The 23,110-nt window shown below is 36.7% G+C and overlaps 1 protein-coding gene across 1 annotated transcript in view; it reads right to left on the reverse strand.

Moving 5' to 3' along the window:
- LOC138702979 (LON peptidase N-terminal domain and RING finger protein 3) overlaps positions 1–22,862 on the reverse strand; it is a 150,976-nt gene extending 128,114 nt beyond the window's left edge. Inside the window, exon 1 of the mRNA XM_069830428.1 lies at positions 22,221–22,862. Within this exon, the coding sequence (XP_069686529.1) occupies positions 22,221–22,761 (541 nt within the window). The 5' untranslated portion in view covers positions 22,762–22,862. The remainder of the gene's footprint in view (positions 1–22,220) is intronic.
- Between the last annotated feature and the right edge of the window lie 248 nt (positions 22,863–23,110).

Consider the following 23,110-nt stretch of genomic DNA (forward strand, 5'->3'; position numbering starts at 1 on the left):
ATTATCAACGTCACATTCAAGAGGTCTACGAATTACTGGTCAGTTTATCCTATTTCGTACTCGTATTGCATCCTGGACCTCTCGAATGTTGCCTTATAATGGTGTAGTTTCTTTGGAGAATTACCGACATTTAGGCTGAAAGTCTGCGTAGTTTGGCAACAGAGTATCGCCGGCTTACCTACGAATACACACACACGAACTCTGATATCTGAATAGCAGCATTCCGCCCCTTAATCACTGCAGTAGGGTTGTCAGATTTCCTAATGGCATGAAATAACGATACATGTTAATATTTTTAATTTGCAAGAAAACCGTCCATTTTATTAAATAACTGCAAAGGGATAAAGCATTCCTTATCAGTTTCTCTAATGATAAAAGTAAAAATCAGAATCATATGGGTAGTACTTATCGAGTAAAACAGTGTCAATATGTAGGAGAAAACTATTTCTTGAGGAAAGTATTAATTTGTGTCTAATATGGTATAATAATTTTTTTGTTGTGCTCTATTCAAGAAATAAATTATTGAAATCTGCTCAGTTATAATTACCTCTATCCTGTATAGTGTTAATAGTTAGTGTGACTGCATCTTGTGTTATAGGTCTCGCAAGTACGGATTACCGACGGAAGGAATGCGAATCAAACACTGCGATAAGGAAGAGCGGGCGAGAGGAAAAGTCACGAGATAACTTTAATGATATTCAAGAGTACAGTCGGAAGAAAAATGACATCGATAGAATCAGTCTTGCGTTATGATAATTACATTACGACTTTAGTTTGTTCCATTGCATGTGAATGCGTGTCTTGTATCGCACGGTATTATTATTTCATTCGTAAACATATGTTGCGCGTTTAATTAGCTTCGAATTTTTCTCTTGCTACGTTCTTTATTTCCACAGCGATGTCCTCATTTTTCATCTTCTTGGAAGAGACGGTACTTCCATCGGCTCACACCTCTCCCCCCCTCGGCGTGCCTACATACACACGTCAAAACAGACAACAACGCCACCATTGGTTTTCGGTAATCGTTTCTTGCGCGAGCTATAATAGTGATAGTGTAGTGGAATAGTATAGCAGTGTTTTATATGTAAGATCCCAGGACTACCTAATATATTTGTTTCAACAGAAACGCAGTGTAGCTTATGTGTATGCGAATGTGTAAAAAGTCGGCGAAACAATGAACTAACGTTTTACGTCATTCTTGACAATCGCAGAGCGCATGTAACATCAGACTGCCAACCTAGGAGAGATGAAATGCGGAAGATGGAAATGTAATAGCGAATATCCCTTTTAATAATAATAATAATAATAGTAATAATAATAATAATAATAATAATAATAATAATAATAATAATAATAAGAGCAATGAGAAGAAAACAACATTAGCCTAAACATGAAAGTAATGCGATCACTTCTAAATCCCTCAGATTATCGTACTGTGATCCAACCACGAGAAAGTCTCAACCGGATGAGACGAAGGGGGGGTAATGCTGTGAATGAATGTTGATGTCATAAGATGTCATAAGGTCACACACGTGGGTACTCTTATCTTTATTGGCTATCTCTCACAGCACAAACCATAACATTGATACAGACATATTGATACTACCCTAGTTACAAAATTAGATCACTGTTAATCTCCTGGTCTTTTAGGGCCATATTCATAGACATTCTTCGCGGGCTTCCGGTGGATGATCAGCGAATTAACGTTTTTCGTATTCATAAACCAGTGTTAACGATATGATATGATTTGAATCCTGTACAAGTAATCAGTCGATAGCCGGGGCTAGTTTAGCACGCTCGTAGCGCGGGCTAGCGAAATGTCTATGAATAGCACCCTTAATCTCTTCATACAGGAAATAACATATGCAGGAGAGCGCATGGTTTTTAAACTGGCGTTATAACGGTAATATTATTTATCTACTTCGTTCCAATAGATGAGGCAATAGTAAGCACATTCCTTTCACGGCTGATCTTCTGTTTGGAGAACAGTACCAATGCGGGAGAGCGGAAGTCGTGAGTTAATTAGGGTGACTCGCGAATTATGCGTGAAAGTTGGTACGTCTGTAATTTAACCACAAACTGATAACAACAAATCTACGGTAGCGACCTCCTTCCGATACGGCTTGTCCCTTGCACATACAGTACAGGTAGTAATTGAAGGCTCTTGGAATAACGGTAAACGTCCGAAACAAACAGGATATTATCAAAAAAGCACGCGAGTCTGATAATAGCTGCTCGACATATCTTTTCTCAGAAACTAACAAAAGACAACGAAATAATAATGGACACATTAATAAACAGGCTCTAAGATCTACTATAGCTGCTTTTCTGGAATTTCCAAATGGATTCTGGACAAAAACAAACGCCTTGACATTGTTAAATATTTGATACAACTGCCTGTAACGGATGTGTAAAATTTCTTTGTATCTGGAACACCTGCAACTGAATAAACATTCCTCGCTCATAAATTTGTCACAGTCTAATGTTTTGCACTCCATAATTCCACAATAAACAACCAATGAAAGAACTACTGTTGCAAAACAGCTATTAATTATATAAATACAAACATACTCGATTGAGTTTTTATATACACACTAATGACCTTACACATACCAACATATCTTATCAGCCAGCTCAGAGCAGAGGTCACCCAAAAGCAAACAATCGCTAAGCTGGAGAGCAACACTCTGCCTTGCAAAAGCAACACACAGCCACTCTGTGTACATTCTTTGTCTTATCCATTATCTTCCACCCTCCGTGTCCCTTTCCATCTCCTTACTTCCTCAACCCGAACAGTTTCTCTTTCCTTCCCCCGTTCCCTATCTTTCTTTCTCTCTTTTCGCTTTCTCACTACTGTATTTAGATATAAAAGATAAAGTATTCTGATGCTAAAGTCGATAACAGCAAATATGTTTTCAGTATCCCTAAGAGTACTTTCGTAGTCTGGTGTCAGCATGATTTCCATACCTGGAGGTGCCGGCTTCGATTCCCGAGTTCGGCTCTCAGAGAATTTTCCTTCAAGAAGAAAAGTTTCCTAGGTGTCTACGAGTCTAGAAAGATATAAGGGAGACTCGGCTAATTCCGCAATATTAAGAAGTAAATCTATAATATTTTTATCAAAATGTTTATTGAAAAATATTATCAAGGTATGTAGACATGGACGAAACCATTCATTACCAAATGAGATAAAGGGACCTATTAAAATGCAAATATATTTAGTTACACATACATTACAGTTGAAAAAGAACTCGGGTAATTCCGCAACAGTGCGGATAAATCCGCAATAGAACTTGGCTAATTCCGCAGTAGTAAATAATTATGAAATACATTATTAAAGTAACATAAAAGGAACAATTTATATGTAACAATGCTCACTTTCTTCACAGCTGTGTAGCAAAACACGAAAAACAGCCAACTTTGGATGTTTCACTGTATTACCGACTGGGGTGTCGACCAATATCCTTGATTTTTTTTTCTATAGCACTGCAGAGGACATGCCTCCTGTTGACAGCCTCTCAAAACTTACGTTCACGCTATTGTAAAGCCGCAGTAAAATCTTATATGCACTACTGCGGAGTTAGACGAGTTTCCCCTATCTATATGAGTACGATTGCTAGTATGCAGGGTTATTACTTTTATTAACCAATCTTCAAAACAGGCCTATGAGATACAATTAAACAAGGTTATAGGTGAGCAGAAACCTTGAACACAAGTTTCATCACATTGTTAGCACAACCAGAAAGTAATGATGCTAGAGAGTTAACAATGAATTTTAAAAGATAATAATGAATGTGTAGCTAATCGGCGATGTATGCATTGGAAGGGGAAAGGAACTGGCCACCCTACCCCATTATCTCCTGGCCTAGTTGCCTCATGAGTGATGCCTTACTGGTGTTACTTATGAAGTTCAAACTTGTCTTCGGACAGTTGACTAAACAACAACAATAAACAATTAAAATTAAGGAAAGCATCCCTAACGAAAATGTGGTTTTGGGCATACCATTAGCCTATGAACAGTAGTGGAAAAAAAACCGTACCGACCCTTGTAGCTAATTTCAGAGCCTTGTTTACTCCAGAGCACGATAGACTGGTAGCTAAGACTTTCGTGGTTCGAATCCTGCCTTAGAAGGAAACTTTGTTTGTTTCTTATTCAAATTTATTTCCAATACTTTTCGATTGGAGCGTTATTTTATTACTTAATTAACTTATTATTCCCAGAACATGAATTTTACCAACAATCGAAAAGTATTGGGAATGAATTTGAATAAGGAACAAAAAAAAGTTTCCTTCCCAGGCAGGATTCGAACCACGAAAGTCTTAGTTACCAGTCTATCGTGCTCTGGAGTGAACAAGGCTCTGAAATCAGCTACAAGGGTCGGTCCGGTTTTTTTTTTTTTTGCCACTACTGTACAACCATTTATCCTAAACTATTGCTCAGATTCGATTCTTATTCAGTATCAAAGAATCAAGCGAGGAGCAACACTCAATTTCTGGTATGATATTTGGTGAAATAAAATGTCTTATTTCGGTACCATACATGTTTCGATTTCGGTGGGTATTCCGTGAAATATATAGCTATTTCACTACATTTCGAATTTTTTTTCAATATACCTATTTGTTTAAAATTTTACACACATAATAAATACGTCCTCAACATTAAAATATAATATACCTACAACACACACCTAGCATAGATTCAGCATTACTCGACTATTCTTTTTGTGGAATGGCAGTTGCTTGTACTAATACGCAGCGCGTCGCTGTTACGTCACCTGTACAGTACGATCGCTCTCTTATTCTATGTCTTTCTCTTTCCCACAGAGTAACAACATAAGATCGCAGCGCCGCTGTTCACGTTCTACATACAAAATGGTCATCTAGTAGGCCTACAAAGGATTGTGCGACAGTCGGTAAGTACATATTTTGCTGTATGTAGGTTTTAAAACGAGAATGTCAAACAGAAATACAGCCAAGAAATATGAATGCTATCAAGTCGCATAAAAATTAACTACTTAGCTGTCCGCAACATACAAGCATTTCTGAATGGAAGCCCTGATCACATATATCAGATTAGCTATTCCCATGTTATGAAATGGCAACATACAACCCCTAGGATCTGCACTGTCGAAAATGAATTCTTTGGTAATAACCGCTAGATGGAAGTATTGGCGCAAGCTATTACTCCATGCAAATCCATCAAAGTTATAACGTGACTTCTTTTGCAGTCGCTAGATGGCAGCATAATGAAATTAATCAAAGTTGTCGTCTTGAAAGTGCATTAGGCTGATCAATCTGTTTATGTGATCAGCGATGGACGTTTTAAACAATTCATCTAGTTGGTGGGGGGCAAAAAAGAGAAATAAAGACTAGAACCGCGCTGAATCACTTTTTTATTTAGTAATTTTCGTGATAAAGAGCCTTCTTTCTAGGCAACCGACATATTTCGCGCAAACCAACAAATTCCGCGATATTCTGCGGCTTTATTTCACTTAATTATGACAATATAGCCTATGTAAGCGTCTTAAGGCAGAATACCGTTAAAAATGGTTTTCGAGTTTATCGCTGTTACCAAAAAATCGGGTTCCTCTTTGTGAACTGTAATTCATCGCTTATTTTCGACAACAAAATCGCTTTTGTTTAACTCTATAAAAAAATCAGACCGTTCATTTCGGCTCCTGGCCGGAAACACGCATATCAAATATACCTGCATGGCTGGCGTAGCCTTCGTTGTTATCGATTAGTAACCTCCCGTGTATTTTTACTTATATAACTTTGCTTAACAATAGAATACACAGAATTATATTTTTAATTCTCCGTATTATTTCACAAAATCAACAAAATTCCCCAAAAATCAGGAAATTTCTCATCAGTTGGCAACACTGAACTGTCTTTAACTTTTAATTAAAATGCGTAATGTTTTAGTAGTTCATGGCGATTGTTACAAATGTTTATCCTGCAGTCAATAACATGATAAACAATTGCTGAAGACGCAATGGCGCGAAAGAACTTAAAAGCCATAGTTGAAGTTGCTTCACCTAGATCTTGAAGTATTTAGTACGAAGTACATGTTATAGGCACGGATGTGGGGAGGGGGGGAACTTTCAATGTTATATTTTCTCGAACGAGTATAAAAACATATGTTAATTTTGAAGAAGTATGTAGGCCTATAACTGTTAATTTTATTATAAGTGTCACAACGTTCGATCAGGAAAGTAATAGGCCTATCGTATGTATAGCCTACCACACAGGAATGTGAAGATGGTGGCAACGAGAACTGTAATTTTTAACTATGAGTTGAAGGAAACAAACAAAGGTAGGTACTGCCAGGAAGTTTAAATCGTCAACATATTATATTACACTGTAAAGAGTAGCTGAAACGTGACAATTATAAGTCACGTGTTGGTACTAAATGCACTGATAATGCACTGACAGGCGGTCTTACGTAATCTCTTTGTTAGAAAAGAAACTAGTATGAAGTGTTCTCTGTATGTAAATGTTTCCGTTACGATAAGCAAAACAACTCTGCTACAACTACAAGGAAGCTGGCATACAATATATGACATTCTAATAGAGAGAACAAAACTAAAAAAGAAGACATGAATATAAAGTACTGTTATTATTATTATTATTATTATTATTATTATTATTATTATTATTATTACTATTCTCCTTCAGTAAGGAAATGCAAGGCTTCGGCATTTAAAACCTGTCATTTTTTTAAGTTTGTACAGAAAGTTGTTTTACATAGTAATATCACAGTCTAGTATATACAATCACGAAGCTTGAGTTGTTGAGGGTACTAGGAACAATATACTGTGCCAATACTATTTCGCATTGTCTGTAATGAGGCGATAGTAGCGGTCCTAGTGGTTAGCAACTATCTATGGATGCATATTCCCTACGTATTGAGCTTCGTGACTGTATATACTAGACTGTGGTAATACATAAAAAATTCCAAGGATCGTCACTAAATATGTGAACGTCTTGTATATCTGTTTGTATAGTCCCGTCGCTCTAATTTCCGGCAGCCAATCACGTTGCAGGTCGGCTACATTTAAACGTGTGCGTCTTGTGATTCGCTAATGAAGATGTTAAGCATTTCCTAAGGCTGGATAAATACTTAATTTATAATCGCCCGCCATTTTGGCTCTTTCGTTGGCGTTCGCAAAAAGCACACGAGGACGTTATTTGCCGCTCAATTATTTGCTGAATTACATTGCGTTTGATTTATTATCATAGGAGCTACGACATGATAATGTTTAACGGTGTGGAAAATAGATTCCTCGTCTGGTAGCTCGGCAACGAAAGAACAAAAATGGCGAACGATACTACCTACCTAGACTTTATAGAGACTTGACTTCCTAAGACGTAAGCAAAGAGGAGGAGTCACGCCGTGAATAACAGCGTCGCGACTATAGTATCTTGGATAATTATTTATTTTTCATGTGAATAAACCCTCTCTCATTGGGCCCCTCATAGATGGATAAATATTAAATTATTACTGAATACTGAAAATTTTATACTGAAAGTAAACATGTCAAAAAGTCATCGAGGCTTCCTCTGGAGTTAATATTGGGGGGGGGGGGGACTACAATATTTGGGATTACTACTGCAGAGGAGAAGCAAGATGCAAGAGGGGGACAATATTCCCTAGATTATAACTTCGATTTTTTCGAGAAACAGTTGACAATCTCTGTGAAAGAAAGGACTTCATATCAATCTGCATTGGAACTTACACGAATAATGCAGTATATAGCCTAATACTCTAATTTTTTTATTTTCTCAAATTACAAAACTACTCGATACTAAAAAGAAGTATACAGAGTGAACGATAAGTACTGCCATTAATTGCAGGGTGTTATTCTTTGAGATATTTCAAACAAAAAAGTTTAATAAACTTTTGCTCGTTTCTACTTCTTTTCCGAGATAAAAATTGTTTTATATGAAACATTTCATAGCGTGTTTTGGGAAAGCCATTCATTTAATTCCCAATATGTTCGGCCAATTTAAGATAATAAATTAATGAAAGAATCTTAGATTTGTCGATTAAATGTGAAGAAATTTGATCCGAACAAATGTAACATAGTAAAATTCATTTGCAGGACGAAAAGTTACATTTGTTCGGATCAAATTTCTGCACATTTAAAAGACCAAACTAAATTCTTTCAATAATTTATTATCATAATACACTGCTCCCTTAAATTGACTGAGCAGATTGGGAATTAAATCAATGGCTTTCCCAAAACACGCTATGGTACGTTTCATACAAAACAATTTTTATCTCGAAACGGAAGGAAAAACGAGCAAAGTTGCATAAAATGTTTTTGTTTGAAATATTTCGAAGGAAAAATCTCCTGAAATTAATATAATTACAGTAAAACCCCGATTATCCGTCACCCTATTAACCGATTGCTGGATTATCCGTCTGTCTTTCTCGCTCGCAGAAAAAAATGAAGTACTGTACATTATATTAGTACGAATTTTTTGTGCAGAGTATTTTTATAAACCTTTACCCTTATGCATTATGGCCTACTCTTCGAGTGGCCGTACTGTTTATCTTCTAGGCAAAATGTCTTCTATAAGTGTCAAAAGAAAACATGTTGCACTACAGAAAAAAGTGCAAGTAATTGAGTGGGTTGGGAAAAGAGAAAATGTGGTTCATCTCACATCACAATACGAGAAAAGAATTACAACTGTAAGAGATTTAGGCTAATGAAAAACAAAATATAAACTGTATAAAATTTGTAAATCCACAACATGAGACCTCTACTATTCATATCTTTCCACAGTCGTCATATGTTTTCTTGGCCATTAAAAACCCGTCGTTTAAAACCAGGCATAAGTATAATAAATAATATTTTAATAACCGACTTATCGAAAAATCAAACATGAATTGTAAAAAGAAGACAAATTAGTGAACTTCTGATCCACTACCTAGCGTATTAAAAGAAAAGACCATGGAGGAAATTACGAAAATATTATGTACTTAGTTTATGAAAACTTTTTATGGAACGGATTATCCGATTTTCTATTAACCGTTCACTCCACCCCCTTCACTACCACGGATAATAGAGGTTCTACTGTACTTATGGTTCAACCTGTAGTCTATACGTAGGCAGTGTGGGATATGGCAGTGAAAGAAATATGAGAAGGAAGACTGAAGTTGACGCGGATTTTCAATTGACCCTCTAATCACAGGACAAGATAAGAGGATGGTGACGAAGCTATTCGAAGTCTCTACGGCAACAAAAAAGTAACTAACAATATGACAAGAAGATAGCTTTGCCACAATTGTAGTTAAAATGAATACAATAGGGAAGAGGAAGAGCCTAGAGTCTGTTTATTGTTCCCTGATGTAAGCTCTTCCCTGCCTCCTTATGTAGATTGTAAACAAAGGGTGACCGACTCATGATTCTAGAAATATTTTCGTCCGTTGAACTGCGCGCAGCCGCGGCCCAGCTGACGCAACACGCGCTGCTAAATGTTTGGTTAAAACAACTTCATTTAAAGACTTCGTAATACAGGGACATCATTTTATTTTTACTAACATTTTTAATATTAACCTGTCTATACCTTTAGAGAACCGGAAACACCGCTTGCTCCCCCCTCCAAGACTGGAGTTCGATGATACTGGCGTAAAACACAAATCACTCTACTAGGTATAGGAAGGAAGAAAAGTAGTTCATCCATTTACGTAAACTAGGAAATATCGCGATTTTGAGTTTGATAATTTTCATTAGGTTTTTCTTTAATCAAAGTACAGTACTGTATGAAGAATAAGTGTTTTTACTCAAGAAGTGAGTTATCCATGCGAACGTATTCATTATGCAGTGTATATTATACTGTCTACAGCACATTAGCGTACAATATAGAGAAAGAAGTTAAATTGAAAAATAATCATAATATGAATATTTAAACACAATTTTGAAAATGGTGGCCGTTCATTTCGATACAGGCTTCAGTTCTTTTGTGCATATTATCGCACTATAGACTATTGCATCTAATTCCAATTGCCAGTTTCGTCCTTCGTACTAGTAACTCATGTTGAAATAATTCTATACCTACTCTACGTACTGTTAATTCAGTCTTCACTTCTGCCCGACCCGAAAATATAAAATTACTCAGACATGCTATCTACTGTCCGTCCAAGTGGTTATGCCGCATGATTGTAGAAAGGGAGGAAATCACGTGACAGTTAATTATTTAACGAGGCCCTTTTATTTAAGTTAAATTAAACAGCTGTATAATATTACGTAAACGCCCAATTCCTAAGAGAAATTAATGTTTTCAGAAAAGAGCTAAGACAGCCCAGCTTTTACAGAGGGGCGAGCAGAAGCAGGTGGGGGAAATCGGGATGCGACGTAGGCAGACGGACAGTACCTGTGCGAAAATATGATTCAATATTGAAAACTCTTTCGTCACTGGAAAACGCGAACATATTTCTGGAACGTACTATACTCAGTAACTCAGTACTGCTTACTATCTGCTGTCTTGGCTCTGTGTGGAGTTGGAACTTCATTAGTAGAAGGGGTGGGAGTGAAGTACATTAAAAAACTCAGGTACAATAAAAATTGAAGTAAAAATAAAATGATGTCCCTGTACATCATATTTAAATGTTGGTTAGCAGAGAGATCTAAACGACATTTCATACAAGTTGAGAGGATGCGAAGGCATTTCTTTCCCCTTCTACTTGCCCTGAGTCCGTCAGTATAACAGACCGGTAGCTGTCACCTCTTATATCTGCACCCCCCCCCCCCAAGTTGTACACACAAGAAAATAAAATATTAAATAAAGTACATAAATTGGATATAAAATACAGTGACATAGATATTTGACAATTACATGTTTCAGTATATTTTAGTGTCGTTATTACAAAATTTTCAACTAATAATTAATTAAATAAAGGGATGTTAGTTTGTATTATGAAGTCAGGGGGGAGTGACACAGTGCAGATTGTTCCGTCGTTTATGCTGTAGAGTAGCAACTAGCAGCGAAGAAAACATTTATCTTCTGCTGTCGGTAGCTTTTTAATGTGCCAGTTGATATAAACAACAATAAAATGAAATACAAACGCTTAGTATAGATTTTCGAAATATAGATTACCGGTAAACGTTTTCAATAATAAGAATTTTCACTATGTTCGAAGTCAATTAGTCGAACGTTAGTAAGATAGACAGTAGCATCTTCCCCTTCACGGATGGTAAAGAGTGTGAGTAGAGGGGAAAGCCTATCAACCAAACTGAAATGGGGATTAGTTTTCGGCTTCCGGCCCATCACCAATTAAAGTAAATAACATTATTATACAGCTCTGATTGCAGTGTTGTCAGGTGCAGGGAAATTTCTCTGAAAAACGGGAAATTCATACGTACTCCTAGAGGGAAAAGGGAATTTTTATTGAAACATGGGAAAAGCGTATACCTACCACCATTTCACAATTTTTTTTTAATATCAATAACACAATATGAAAACATTTTTCTAAATTGCTTTTGCCACCTCACTATGCTACGCTAGGTGGTTATGGAATGTGATTTTTAGTAGTACGGAATTTCGCCATACAAATTATAAATATTACGAGATTAGTAGGCTAAACTGTTACTAAATCAATGACGGATTCATATATCTAGGAGAATAACTGTTACATTTTATGTGACCATATTAAGACTTATCAGCTGACCTAACACGCGCTGCTAAATGTTTGGTTAAAACAACTTCATTTAAAGAGTTCGTAATACATCACATTTAAATGTTGGTTAGCAGAGAGATCTATGGCGAAGTGCATCAACATTGATTAAAAACGCAGTAATCATAGATTACGAAACGACGGTTAAACAGTAGCCGTGGTTAAAATGTAATTTATGTGCACCATTCATAATCACCGATTACTTAAACATGGCTAGCTGACACCTCATTTAACCAGAGTAAAGTCTATGATGGTACATTGTTTCTATAAAATGACTAAAGGAAAGCATCCATACCGCTGCAAAGATAATAGTCAACGTCTAAAAACGACTGCGCTCACTATGTTCTACATCGAAATGAACGTATCCTACATTTTCGCGTTGCATTTGTTTGCCTTTGGGCGCTGTTATATTTGTGAGTTCCATTTCCTTGTTTTTCAGTACTTTTAGGTTAAAATCGTACAAAATGGAAAATTGAATCCAAAAATGATTATATCCCAATCTTAGGTTGAAGTATCGATAGACTTAATTACTAGATTTAAATGTAGGCCTATTATATAAAAAAGATGGAATATCCATAAAGGAAAAGGATGCAGAAAATTGGTAGGAATGTGTGTACGATCTTGGACTACACCAGGGAGTTGTGCATTATCCTAAGATCCATCCATAACCTCTCTTTGTTCAGCCAGTGACATAGAGAAAGAGATACTTAAAATACAGAAAATAATAGTTACATAGAATCTTAATATAAGCAGCCGATCCGTAGGAGAAATATGATTGTTCTTGTGTTATTTCAATTGATCCATTTGTAGATTTTGATAAACGAAATCCCTCCTGAAATTTTCTGTCACCTAATTGCTCGCAAGAATTCTCTCTTTCCACTAAAGAACCTTCACGCTCATGCTCTATCCAAGTAATTCAAGTACTGCACAATAATAATCGTCTTCGAAATAATCACCTGTGGTTATGGCCGCCATTTTGCTTTACTTGCTCTACTAATCGCTGGTTATCTCCTTTAACCGCTCATATTTGGCCGGTTAGAGATTACTGTGGTTAACTTCCTATTTAAGTCGTAACCGAGGTCGATCCACCGTAAAAATGCTTAATCGGGGATTAGGTCACAATTTTAACCGATGGTTACACTAACCGACGTTGATGCACGTGGGCACTAGTTTTCGACTTCCGGCCCATCACCAATTAAAGTAAATAACATTATTATACAGCTCTGATTGCAGTGTTGTCAGGTGCAGGGAAATTTCTCCGAAAAACGGGAAATTCGTACTCGGGATAAGCTCGTTGACATATTTTTATAATTTTTTATTTGTTAGGTAATGTTGGTTTTATAATAACTATCATTTTAAGTTTGTTAAAATTTTATTTTTTGGAATTTTGATTTATTAATATTTAATTGTTTTACTGGAATTTTTTATTAAATTGTTATTTATTTGTAATTATGATGAAATTAGTAATATTTCTATTTATAGTATTAAATCTTTGTTAAGATTTTAAAAGGAACTAGGCAAATAATAGTGTTCTCGCATGTTTATCAAAAACATCTTTTCACCCTCTTATTATGCATACAATAATTGTTTGAATTAGTAATATAAGTCCTATTGCCAATGGATGTCTTATTTGCGTGAAAATAATTCTTGCAGTTAATATTATAATTATAATATTTTTAATATCAGAAAGTAGTTTATTTAAAATGTTAGTTTTGGGAATTAATGAAAAGATTTTATCTTTTTTCTGAAGTTTTAAAAGGTGCTCCTTATTTTTGGTTTACAAGACCAATATTTTTGTTAAATTATTAAAACTAATGACAATTATCTTTTTTTCTATTATATTTTTTTGTGGTATTTGGGTCTTTTCTTCTAATCGTAAACACTTACTTGTTACTTTGTTGAGTTTAGAATTTATTGTTTTGATCTTATTTTTGATATTATATATTTATTTAAAGGAATTTTTATTGAAACACGGGAAAAACGTATAGCCTACCTACCACCATTTCACATTTTTTAAAAATATCAATAACACAATATGACAATTTTTTTTAAATTGCTCTTGCCACCTCACTATGCTGTGCTACGTGGTTATGGAGTGTGATATTTAGTAGTACGGAATTTCGCCACACAAATTATAAATATTACAACATTAATAAACTGTTACTAAATCAACGACAGACTCGTGTATCTAGAAGAATAATTGCTACATTTTTATGTGACCATATTAAGACTTATCAGGAATGTGAAGGGCCAGCAGGATCAAATATGTTGAGTGAAAATATATAATACAGATGAATCAAAAGTCTGGAACCATTTGAATACCAATATGTTCCATATGCTTGATTTTCGATTAATATAGGTGTTACCAGTACTTGTGAGACCAAATGCTCTACCAGTGACACATTCGATTCTAACCCTCAGCTATCTCAAAAGCCGCCATTTTTATGCAACTTAAAAATTTTAAATATAAAGGGGGTCATGAAGGTACTCAAAATCATGTGAAATTTTCTGAAAAAAAAAACAATGGTGCAATCCGTTTTGGATATCTCTAATCGTTTTCAGGTTATTTAAAGATAACTGTCATAATGACACAAACATTAGTTACTGCATCTACAGATATTTTGTAACATGGTACAATACTAAGGAGGCTTTGGAAAAGATATTTTTATGCAATTCTGGTAATTAACTTTTCCTGCTTTACTGTTTGGTTAATCTGTGACAGTTTCAATGCATTAACAATGGTGCAATCTCTTTTGAGATATCTCTAATAGCTTTCGATTCATGAAATGATAACTGTCACAATGACACAAAAAGAAAATTCTACAAAATGTGCTCAATATGTTGTCCATTTTCGACGATGCACATTTTTAGACGGATTTTCCACTCAGAGAGAACATTTTGTAGCATTTCCGGGGTGACTTAGCACAGGCTTCAATTGGTACGGTTCTTTACATGTTGACTCTGTATTTAAGACTTAGAGAGGTCCACGAAACTTGGTAATTTCATGTCAATTTTCGAAATCTTTAAAAAGAAATATTTCCTTATATGAAACTTTAGAATAAATTTCCTGAAGAATTAAAAATTGTAATTAATGTCAATAATTCTAGATGTCTCGTGAAGAATATGTTACAAGAGAATAACATTTTTATATAATTGATGATTTTTCAAGAATGTAATGCTATATTAGGCCGTCCACACCTGTGGAGTAACGGTCAGCGCGTCTGGCCGCGAAACCAGGTGGCCCGGGTTCGAATCCCGGTCGGGGCAAGTTACCTGGTTGAGGTTTTACCGGGGTTTTTCCTCAACCCAATACGAGCAAATGCTGGGTAATTTTCGGTGCTGGACCCCGGACTCATTTCACCGGCATTATCACCTTCATTTCATTCAGACGCTAAATAACCTAGATGTTGATACAGCGTCGTAAAATAACTTAATAAAATAAATATATTAGGCCAGTTATTATATTGTTATGTATCTAATAGAGAATAAATTGAATTATTATTATTAATATTATTATTATTATTATTATTATTATTATTATTATTATTATTATTATTATTATAGCTGAAACAGTAGGTCAACATGTTTAGAGCTCTGAAATTGTTTAGTTCTGCCTTCGAAAACTTTTTTTAAGAATTTAAGAATATCTAGAGATAAAAGTTTCTATATATTTTATGGTGGGAAATTCTTAGATATTTGAAGGGAAAATTCCTTTACTGAACCTGACAGCACTGTTTGAGTGAGATCCTGGCTGATATGTATTGTACACTGGCGTTCAAAGATATCCGATCTACGATTTTATGATCATGTAAGCGAACTTTCCAACCACGGGATAAAAAATTGACTAAATTTGAAAGAATTCCGCTAGTTCTCAATAGGTGGCACCATTATTGGGGGCCGTTAAAAAGTGTCAGGGAAAATGATTATGTAGATTAAACATTAATTATTCTCATAATTGACAATATCAGCGGTTTCCAGCTAAACCCAGTGTTGTTTTACAATCAGTAGAGTGGGATGAAAAATTGAATTCTATAAAGTGGGTACCGGTATATATATTGAATTCTATAAAGTGGCAACAATGACTATTATCTTCGCCATCTATTCATAGAAGTAATAACTAAAGAATCCACACTTACACCAACAAATTATCGATCACTATCGATTAGTAGGATCAGATATCTTTAAACGTCGGTGTACATCTATTATGAGGCAGTATATCTTCACTTGACGATATGTGCCAGACGAAAAACTGCAATTATTGTTGCATAAGTCTGATCATAATACTTTTCACGCCTGTTAATTCATACGTGTCATCTTCTTCGTGGCTATATTGGCTGAGTAAACCCAAGGACCATAGTGCGGCCAGAAGCATTCAATCAATGAAGAAGATTCATGATCCAAGCGGGAGCCTTCCGGCTTTGCAGCGTTACACCACAGTCTAGTATATACAGTCACGAAGATTGAGTTTTGAGGGTGCTAGAAACATTAGACTGTGACGGTACTATTTTGCATTGCCTGTAATGAGGCGATATTAGCGATCCTAGTGGCGAGCAACTATCTAATGTTTGCATATTTACTACGTATTGAGCTTCGCGACTGTATAGACTAGACTGTGGTTACACCATAACCGCGACGTGCCGCGCACCTTCTAAAGGCTGGTTCACAATAAAACGGGAACGAGAACCAGAATGAAAACGAGAAGCAGAGGACGTGAATATGAAAATTTTTGATTCACAATAAACCGAGAACGTAGACGACTATGCATGTCAATAACGATATGTAAAGTCGATATTACGCATTCTGATGTTATTTGTGTATAATTGACCAATGGCGTTCTCTCATGAGTACAAGGCAGCCAACATAAACACAGGTTAACCAACTTCGAAATTTCAACTGAAACATTTCATTAGGTACGGTACTATAAATATGCCCATATTAGAATCTCATCAAATAAAACTTGCTCCATGATGCACAGCACAGAACAAAATAATGCATAGGTTATGTCACGGTCTTCTTGCTACAAAATATACGACGACAAAATAGATTTTAGATGGCAATAGAATGAATCTAGTGGGCTGTGATCGGAAACGTGAACGCCAAAGTTGAAACTTGGCCAACTCTCCGTTCCCGATCCCGGGCTCCGGCAAGCTTTTCGTTAATTGTGAATGCTCACATTTAAATGTACATATTTTAAAATTTTACCCTTTTCGTTTTCGTTCCGATTCTCGTTTCCGGTTTATTGTGAACCAGCCTTAACTGTCCCTATGTAGATAACGTAAATTTGTTCACACCTTTCCGAAGGCAATACAAAGTTCTTGCCCACATTTTCACGCATACATCTTGTGAGCTGCCAATTACAAGTCTGAAAGAGGCGGGTGTGAAAGAAACATTGCTGTCAGAGGTACGTGTTCCTAACGAAGGTCGGGAACAACTGCATCAGTTAATCATTTCCAAGTATGAAAAGTGATGTCACCGACTTCCAGGTAACGAAGAGACAGAATTAGTGCAGCTGTGCGGGAAATTTTAGCTTGCCACCCAAGAGAAACGCATTTGAAACGGTTAAAAAAAGAGATGACAGGAATTCCACTTGATAATTCCACTCGTGCATCATCTGGCAGTATTACGAAAATGCAAACAAAATGAATTTTGAAATATTAAAGGACAACCGTGGTTCTAGTTTTGGCAGGTTCTGTGATATCACAACGAATGATGATAATTTTTTTCTATTTTTTTTTTCACACCATCATTTTTCCACTAACTTCATGAGCGCCCTACACAGCATCTCAGATATGTAGAATCCAGTGTACTTGGGTTCGAACAGGGGCGTATTTTGCGGGCTACCGGCGGTAGCCCAAGGAAATTACAAAAGAAAAAGTTTATAATATAACATAATGTAATAATTTTGTATTATTAGTTTTACCATAGTAATTAAAATTAAAGTAATTGTTAGATATATTTTGTGTAATAATAGGGTCAGCGGTAGCCCAAACCCTTTAACCAGTATACGCCACTGGCTCAACTTAGATAGTTTATAGCTAACTCTAGCATATTTAGTAACATTTAGCCATATAAATTCAAAAAATGCACATAACCTGTAATATAAAATACTTCATATAACTGTCTAGTCAGAGTCTAGCTTTCTCTTTTTTAATATTTATTTCTAAAACATCATACGATAACAAAGCTCATATGAAATCATTAATTTAAAATATCAGATCATGAATGCAGCTGTGAGCAGTATAGGGTGAAGATAATGCAAATAAGAGGAAGACCATGGTTATCGGAAGAAACATAAGGAAGGTAAACGTGCGAATTCGAAATGAGGCAGTTGAACTAGTGGACAGTTTCAAATATTTGGGATGTAGCCTACTATAAGTAGTAACATGAGCTGCTGCCAGGAAGTGAAAAGGAGGATAACAATGGCAAAGGAAGCTTTTAATAGAAAAAGGAGCATCTTCTGCAAACCTCTGGAAAAAAGAACTAAGGAAGAGACTAGTGAAATGCTTCATGTGGAGTGTGGCACTGTATGGGGCAGAAACATGAACATTACGACGAAGTGAAGAAAAGCGACTAGAAGCATTTGAAACGTAGATAAGGAGAAGAATGGAGCGTGTGAATTGGACAGACAGAATAAGAAATGAAGCTGTGCTAGAAAGAGTGAGTTAAGAAAGAATGATGCTGAAACTAATCAGGAAGGGAAAAATAAATTGCCTGGGTCACTGGCTGAGAGGAAACTGTCTACTGACGGATGCACTGGAAGGAATGGTGAACGAGAAAGAAATTCGGAGCAGAAGAAAATATCAGATGATAGACAACATTAAGATATATGGATCATATGCGAAGACTAAGAAGAAGAAGCAAAACAGAAAGGATAGGAGAGTCCAGGGTTTTGCAGTGAAAGACCTGTTCTTAGGCAGAAAACTATTAATGAATGAATGAATGAATGAATGAATGAATGAATGAATGGATGAATGAATGAATGAATGCAATGGATGTTCACGAGGGTCAATCTTTACTCGAAGTTTTGTGCAAGTAGTCTTCGAGTCTCTCTAGACTTGATAAAGTAATTTCCGGGAAAGCAGTAGAAACGGATTTCCGTAGACGTTTGGGTACAGATTTTGCACTAGGGCCCAGTTCCAATTTCACATTCAGATAGTTCGCATTTTCACGTCCGTCAGTGTTGGTTGTCAGGTGACAAATTTAGAAATCAGTCAATTTCTCGTCCATCAAGTATAATATCAGTAGATTGTGTAGTTGTAGATTTATTATAGTAAAAAGACTGTAACAGTGTTTAAACAATAATTGATTATTATGATTATTTTATAACCAAAATGTTGGGTGTCGGGTGAGAGAGTTTGAACACCCGACTTCAGTAAACGGTTGTTTAGAGATTTATCTCACAGTATTGCAATTGAAACACAGTCCTAACATTTCATGACCGCAGTTCATTACACGGAAACGATCTTCAGTAACGGTACACAGAATATACACACATGCCACACCCGTCACTGACATGAAAATCAGCGGAGTGTACCAAATGTACTTCAAATACAAATGATGTGCAATCGAGATGCTCTTATTTCATTTTATCATTTTTAAGCAAATGTCTCAGTATTATCACCCATCAAAAAATCATAGTTCACCAACATGATCCATTAATACATCAGATAGTGATGCAAAAAAGAATTGGCTTAACCCTTAACTTGGCAAAATTTCATTTCTCTCACTAGTTTATTAAATCTTGTCGGACCGTAAAGAAAACAACTATCGCAATGTCCATAGTTTATATGTTGTACAATATTATAGTATTGTGAAATTTTAATTTTCCTACCAATTTTTTCTATTGTTGTATTAAAATTATAGCTTGCTCTTTGGTGCAAGGGGCACTATATCAAGATTTTGTATCAATTTCTTTCATCGTTTCCATATCGATCTTTTGGAACTTCAAAATATAGCCATTAATGTTTTAAGACATTCCTTGTTAATTGTAAATAACCATCTGTACAGCTCTATATATGAAAAATAAATTATTCATGTCGAGGATAGCTGCCCCCCAAAAATAAATTAAATTAAAATAAAATAAAAATAAAATTTAAATTTAAAATAGAATATTGTTGCTCTACAATTAATTTAGGTGTTGTTACCGCTCGGTACCCCTTTTTCAAGGGCAGCTATCCTTTTTGGATTCTTCTCTCTCTCCTGTTGTATCCCATAGGATACTTTGTCAATTTAAGGGTTAACAGTAGGCCTAAGTCAGTTCTTGGTCCCAAATGTTACTTCAGAACATAGCACTTAGGCTTAAAAGCTATGCAATTTAGATAAATAAAATGTATACACCTAACACCAAGAAATTACGCTGTAGTTTCTGTTTTGACAAGATAACAACGCCTGTTAAGTGATACTATACCACTCAAACATTGGCCTTTAATGGTTCTACACTCTGACAAGCTGGTACTGGTGAATAATAAATGCTTGTAGATTTCCTAAATATTAAAATGAAATCAATATAGTCACACGATAAAAAAGGTATCCCCGTAATATGCCATGAAGGCACTTGGGGGGCATGGAGATACAGCCCCATGCTTTCCATAACCTCGGCACTAGAATGAGGTGGTGTGGTCGGCACCACGCTCTGACCACCTTTTACCCCCGGAAAAGACCCGGTACTCAATTTTATAGGAGGCTGAGTGAACCTCGGGGCCGTTCTGAAAATTATAGTCACACGATACTAAAAAAAAAAGTCAGGGAAGTTATAAACAGGCTACTTACTCATCCTTTTACACGTTTCTCCATAATTGCCGTTGCGACTGATTGTGAATTCAGAATATGGACACTTAGCACTATAAAATCTTTTAAATTTGGGGCAGAAGCGAAGGCTATAGAGTTAGCTTTTCACCAATAGTGTTATATTATTATTATTATTATTATTATTATTATTATTATTATTATTATTATTATTATTATTACTACTACTACTACTACAATGTTTTTCACGTGACTTATTAAACACGTCTCATCTTTGTGGCTACAATATTTTGTCTGGGAGCATGTAATATCATTTAATTAACAGCGTTTAAGTCTTAACATTACAACTAGGCAATGCTGCTTAAGCGCGAAGGGCTCGTGTTGTTTTGGGAAGTTAAAAAGCCGCGAAATCCTTGAATTAAGTAGCATTAAAATGGGTTTAATACTAGGCCTATTACTATTTCTGTTTTTGGCTAAACTAGCGCTGAGGTAATTCCCTTCGTACTCCGCTTATACACCTTGCAGATACGAATCTGTGACAGGTTAGGCTCGGTTAGTTCAGGCTTTTGTTATGCCTTGCATAAACGATCAAATGCATCTTCACAAAAAAAAAAAAAATCCCTTTTAGATTCAGCTATTTTCACTTCCGAAATCGCCACAACTATATGTGCGCTAGTTTTCCCTATTTTTATGCCATTGTGTATGAAAAGAAGGTGATATACAATTTTAGTGAGGATGGTTATGTCATGGCAATTCTGAATTTTATCACAGACTTGCTAAATATCTTGCAAAATTTGTGGCAGAAAATAGACATCATAAAATTTCTCACAAAGCACTATCAACTGTAGACACGCCTACCACATTATCATTATTATTATCACGTTATTATCACATTATGTTTTTACTGGGTTATTTAACGACGCTGCATCAACTACGAGGTTAATTAGCGTCGATAGGATTGGTGATAGCGAGATGATATTTGGCGAGATAAGGCCGAGGATTCGAGTTAGATTACCCGACATTTGCCTTACGGTTGGGAAAAACCTCGAAAAAAACCCAACCAGGTAATCAGCCCAAGCGGGAATCGAACCCGCGCCCGAGCGAAACTCCGGATCGGTAGGCAAGCGTCTTAACCGACTGAGCTACACCGGTGACCCATTATTATTATTATTATTATTATTATTATTATTATTATTATTACAGAAAAATATCTGCTACAATTTTTGGCAAATATCCGGAAGTTTCAATTCAAAATTCAGTTACAAATCTCCCATAAAATCTTGTTAAATTCATGACCGTAAAATATGTATTATTATTATTATTATTATTATTATTATTATTATTATTATTATTATTATTATTATTATTATTATTACGTAAATGATATCACCTATAAACTTTAGCAGTTTCATAGCGTATTAATTCAGAATTTAGGGTCATACATCCAATAGGTTTTGTGAAACTTGAGCGCGCCATGTGGCCCTGTAATGGATTTTTCTCGAGCACTTCATTTATTTTGTGTACAAAAGCATGAATTTTGGGAGTAGACAGAAGGAAGGAATCCGTAAACTACTCCAGTGTTATATCACCTCACAATCTCTTAAAGAATAAATCTGAGAGACACCATGGCGTGCCAATGTCGAATTTGAGTATAACCTTTCAACAAACAAACACGTCGTTGACTTCGCTAGGAGGGGCAATGGCACAGCCCACGTGTTCGCGCTAAAATTAAAAGAGAGAAAAAGAAACAGCGAGTGGAGAAGAGAGACAGAGAGCTGGATGTCAGTGCACTCACCGATCTGCACCGCCTCGCCGTACTTGGCCAGGGCCGCATCCGCCGCGTCCTTCTGGAGCAACTCGTTGCCCTCGTCCCTCAGCCTTGCCGCCCTGATCTCTTCGGGCCACCACTTTTCGGCGAGCCCCTTCATCAACACGTTGGTCTCTAACACGGCCTCTACCGGCAGCTTCTGCCCGCACTGCCTGCAGCTTCTAGAAGCCTCACTCGACAAACATCTGCGGCAGAAGGTATGTCCGCACACCGTGGTCACGGGCTGGAGGAGAACACCTTCGCAAATGGGGCAAACGAAGCCTCTCGCAGGGCTCGAACTCGGCGCCGCAGCGGTAGCCACTATGGCATCGACGAGTGCCGCGGATAACTGTCGGAATTTGTCTTGTGTCACCACACTGTAAGCACTGGCACTGGCACACTGGAGACGACAGCAATGGGAGAACACGTCCAGGGCTTCCCGCAGCTTCCCGCTCCGCGCCAGGGAGTTGCCGTATCCGAAGCAGAGGTCCAGGCTGGAGGCCATGTCGGCGCTTCTGTCGCGGGCCATGGCGACGCGCTCTACTCCATAGCGAACCTCACGCCGCGAACAGCGCTGCAAGACTGAGGCGAGCTCCCGCGCCGCGCCGCGCCGCGCCGCTCTGTAGTTACATAAAGGTCACGTTTCACAGCGCTGGGGGGACGCGCTGCTAACGATAACAACTGCAGGGTCCATCGCCCCCACGTCCTCTGCAATCGCTCGATATGAAGCAACGCGCAGGCGCATCGCCCTCTCAAACGTGTGCATAGGAATCTCGGTTCACATCTTAAGGCTGGTTCACAATAAACCGGAAACGAGAATCGGAACGAAAACGAAAACGGTAAAATTGTTAAAATATGTACAGAGGTGTGAAAATTAT

This window comes from Periplaneta americana, chromosome 7 (assembly GCF_040183065.1).
Source record: "Periplaneta americana isolate PAMFEO1 chromosome 7, P.americana_PAMFEO1_priV1, whole genome shotgun sequence".
NCBI lineage: Eukaryota > Metazoa > Arthropoda > Insecta > Blattodea > Blattidae > Periplaneta > Periplaneta americana.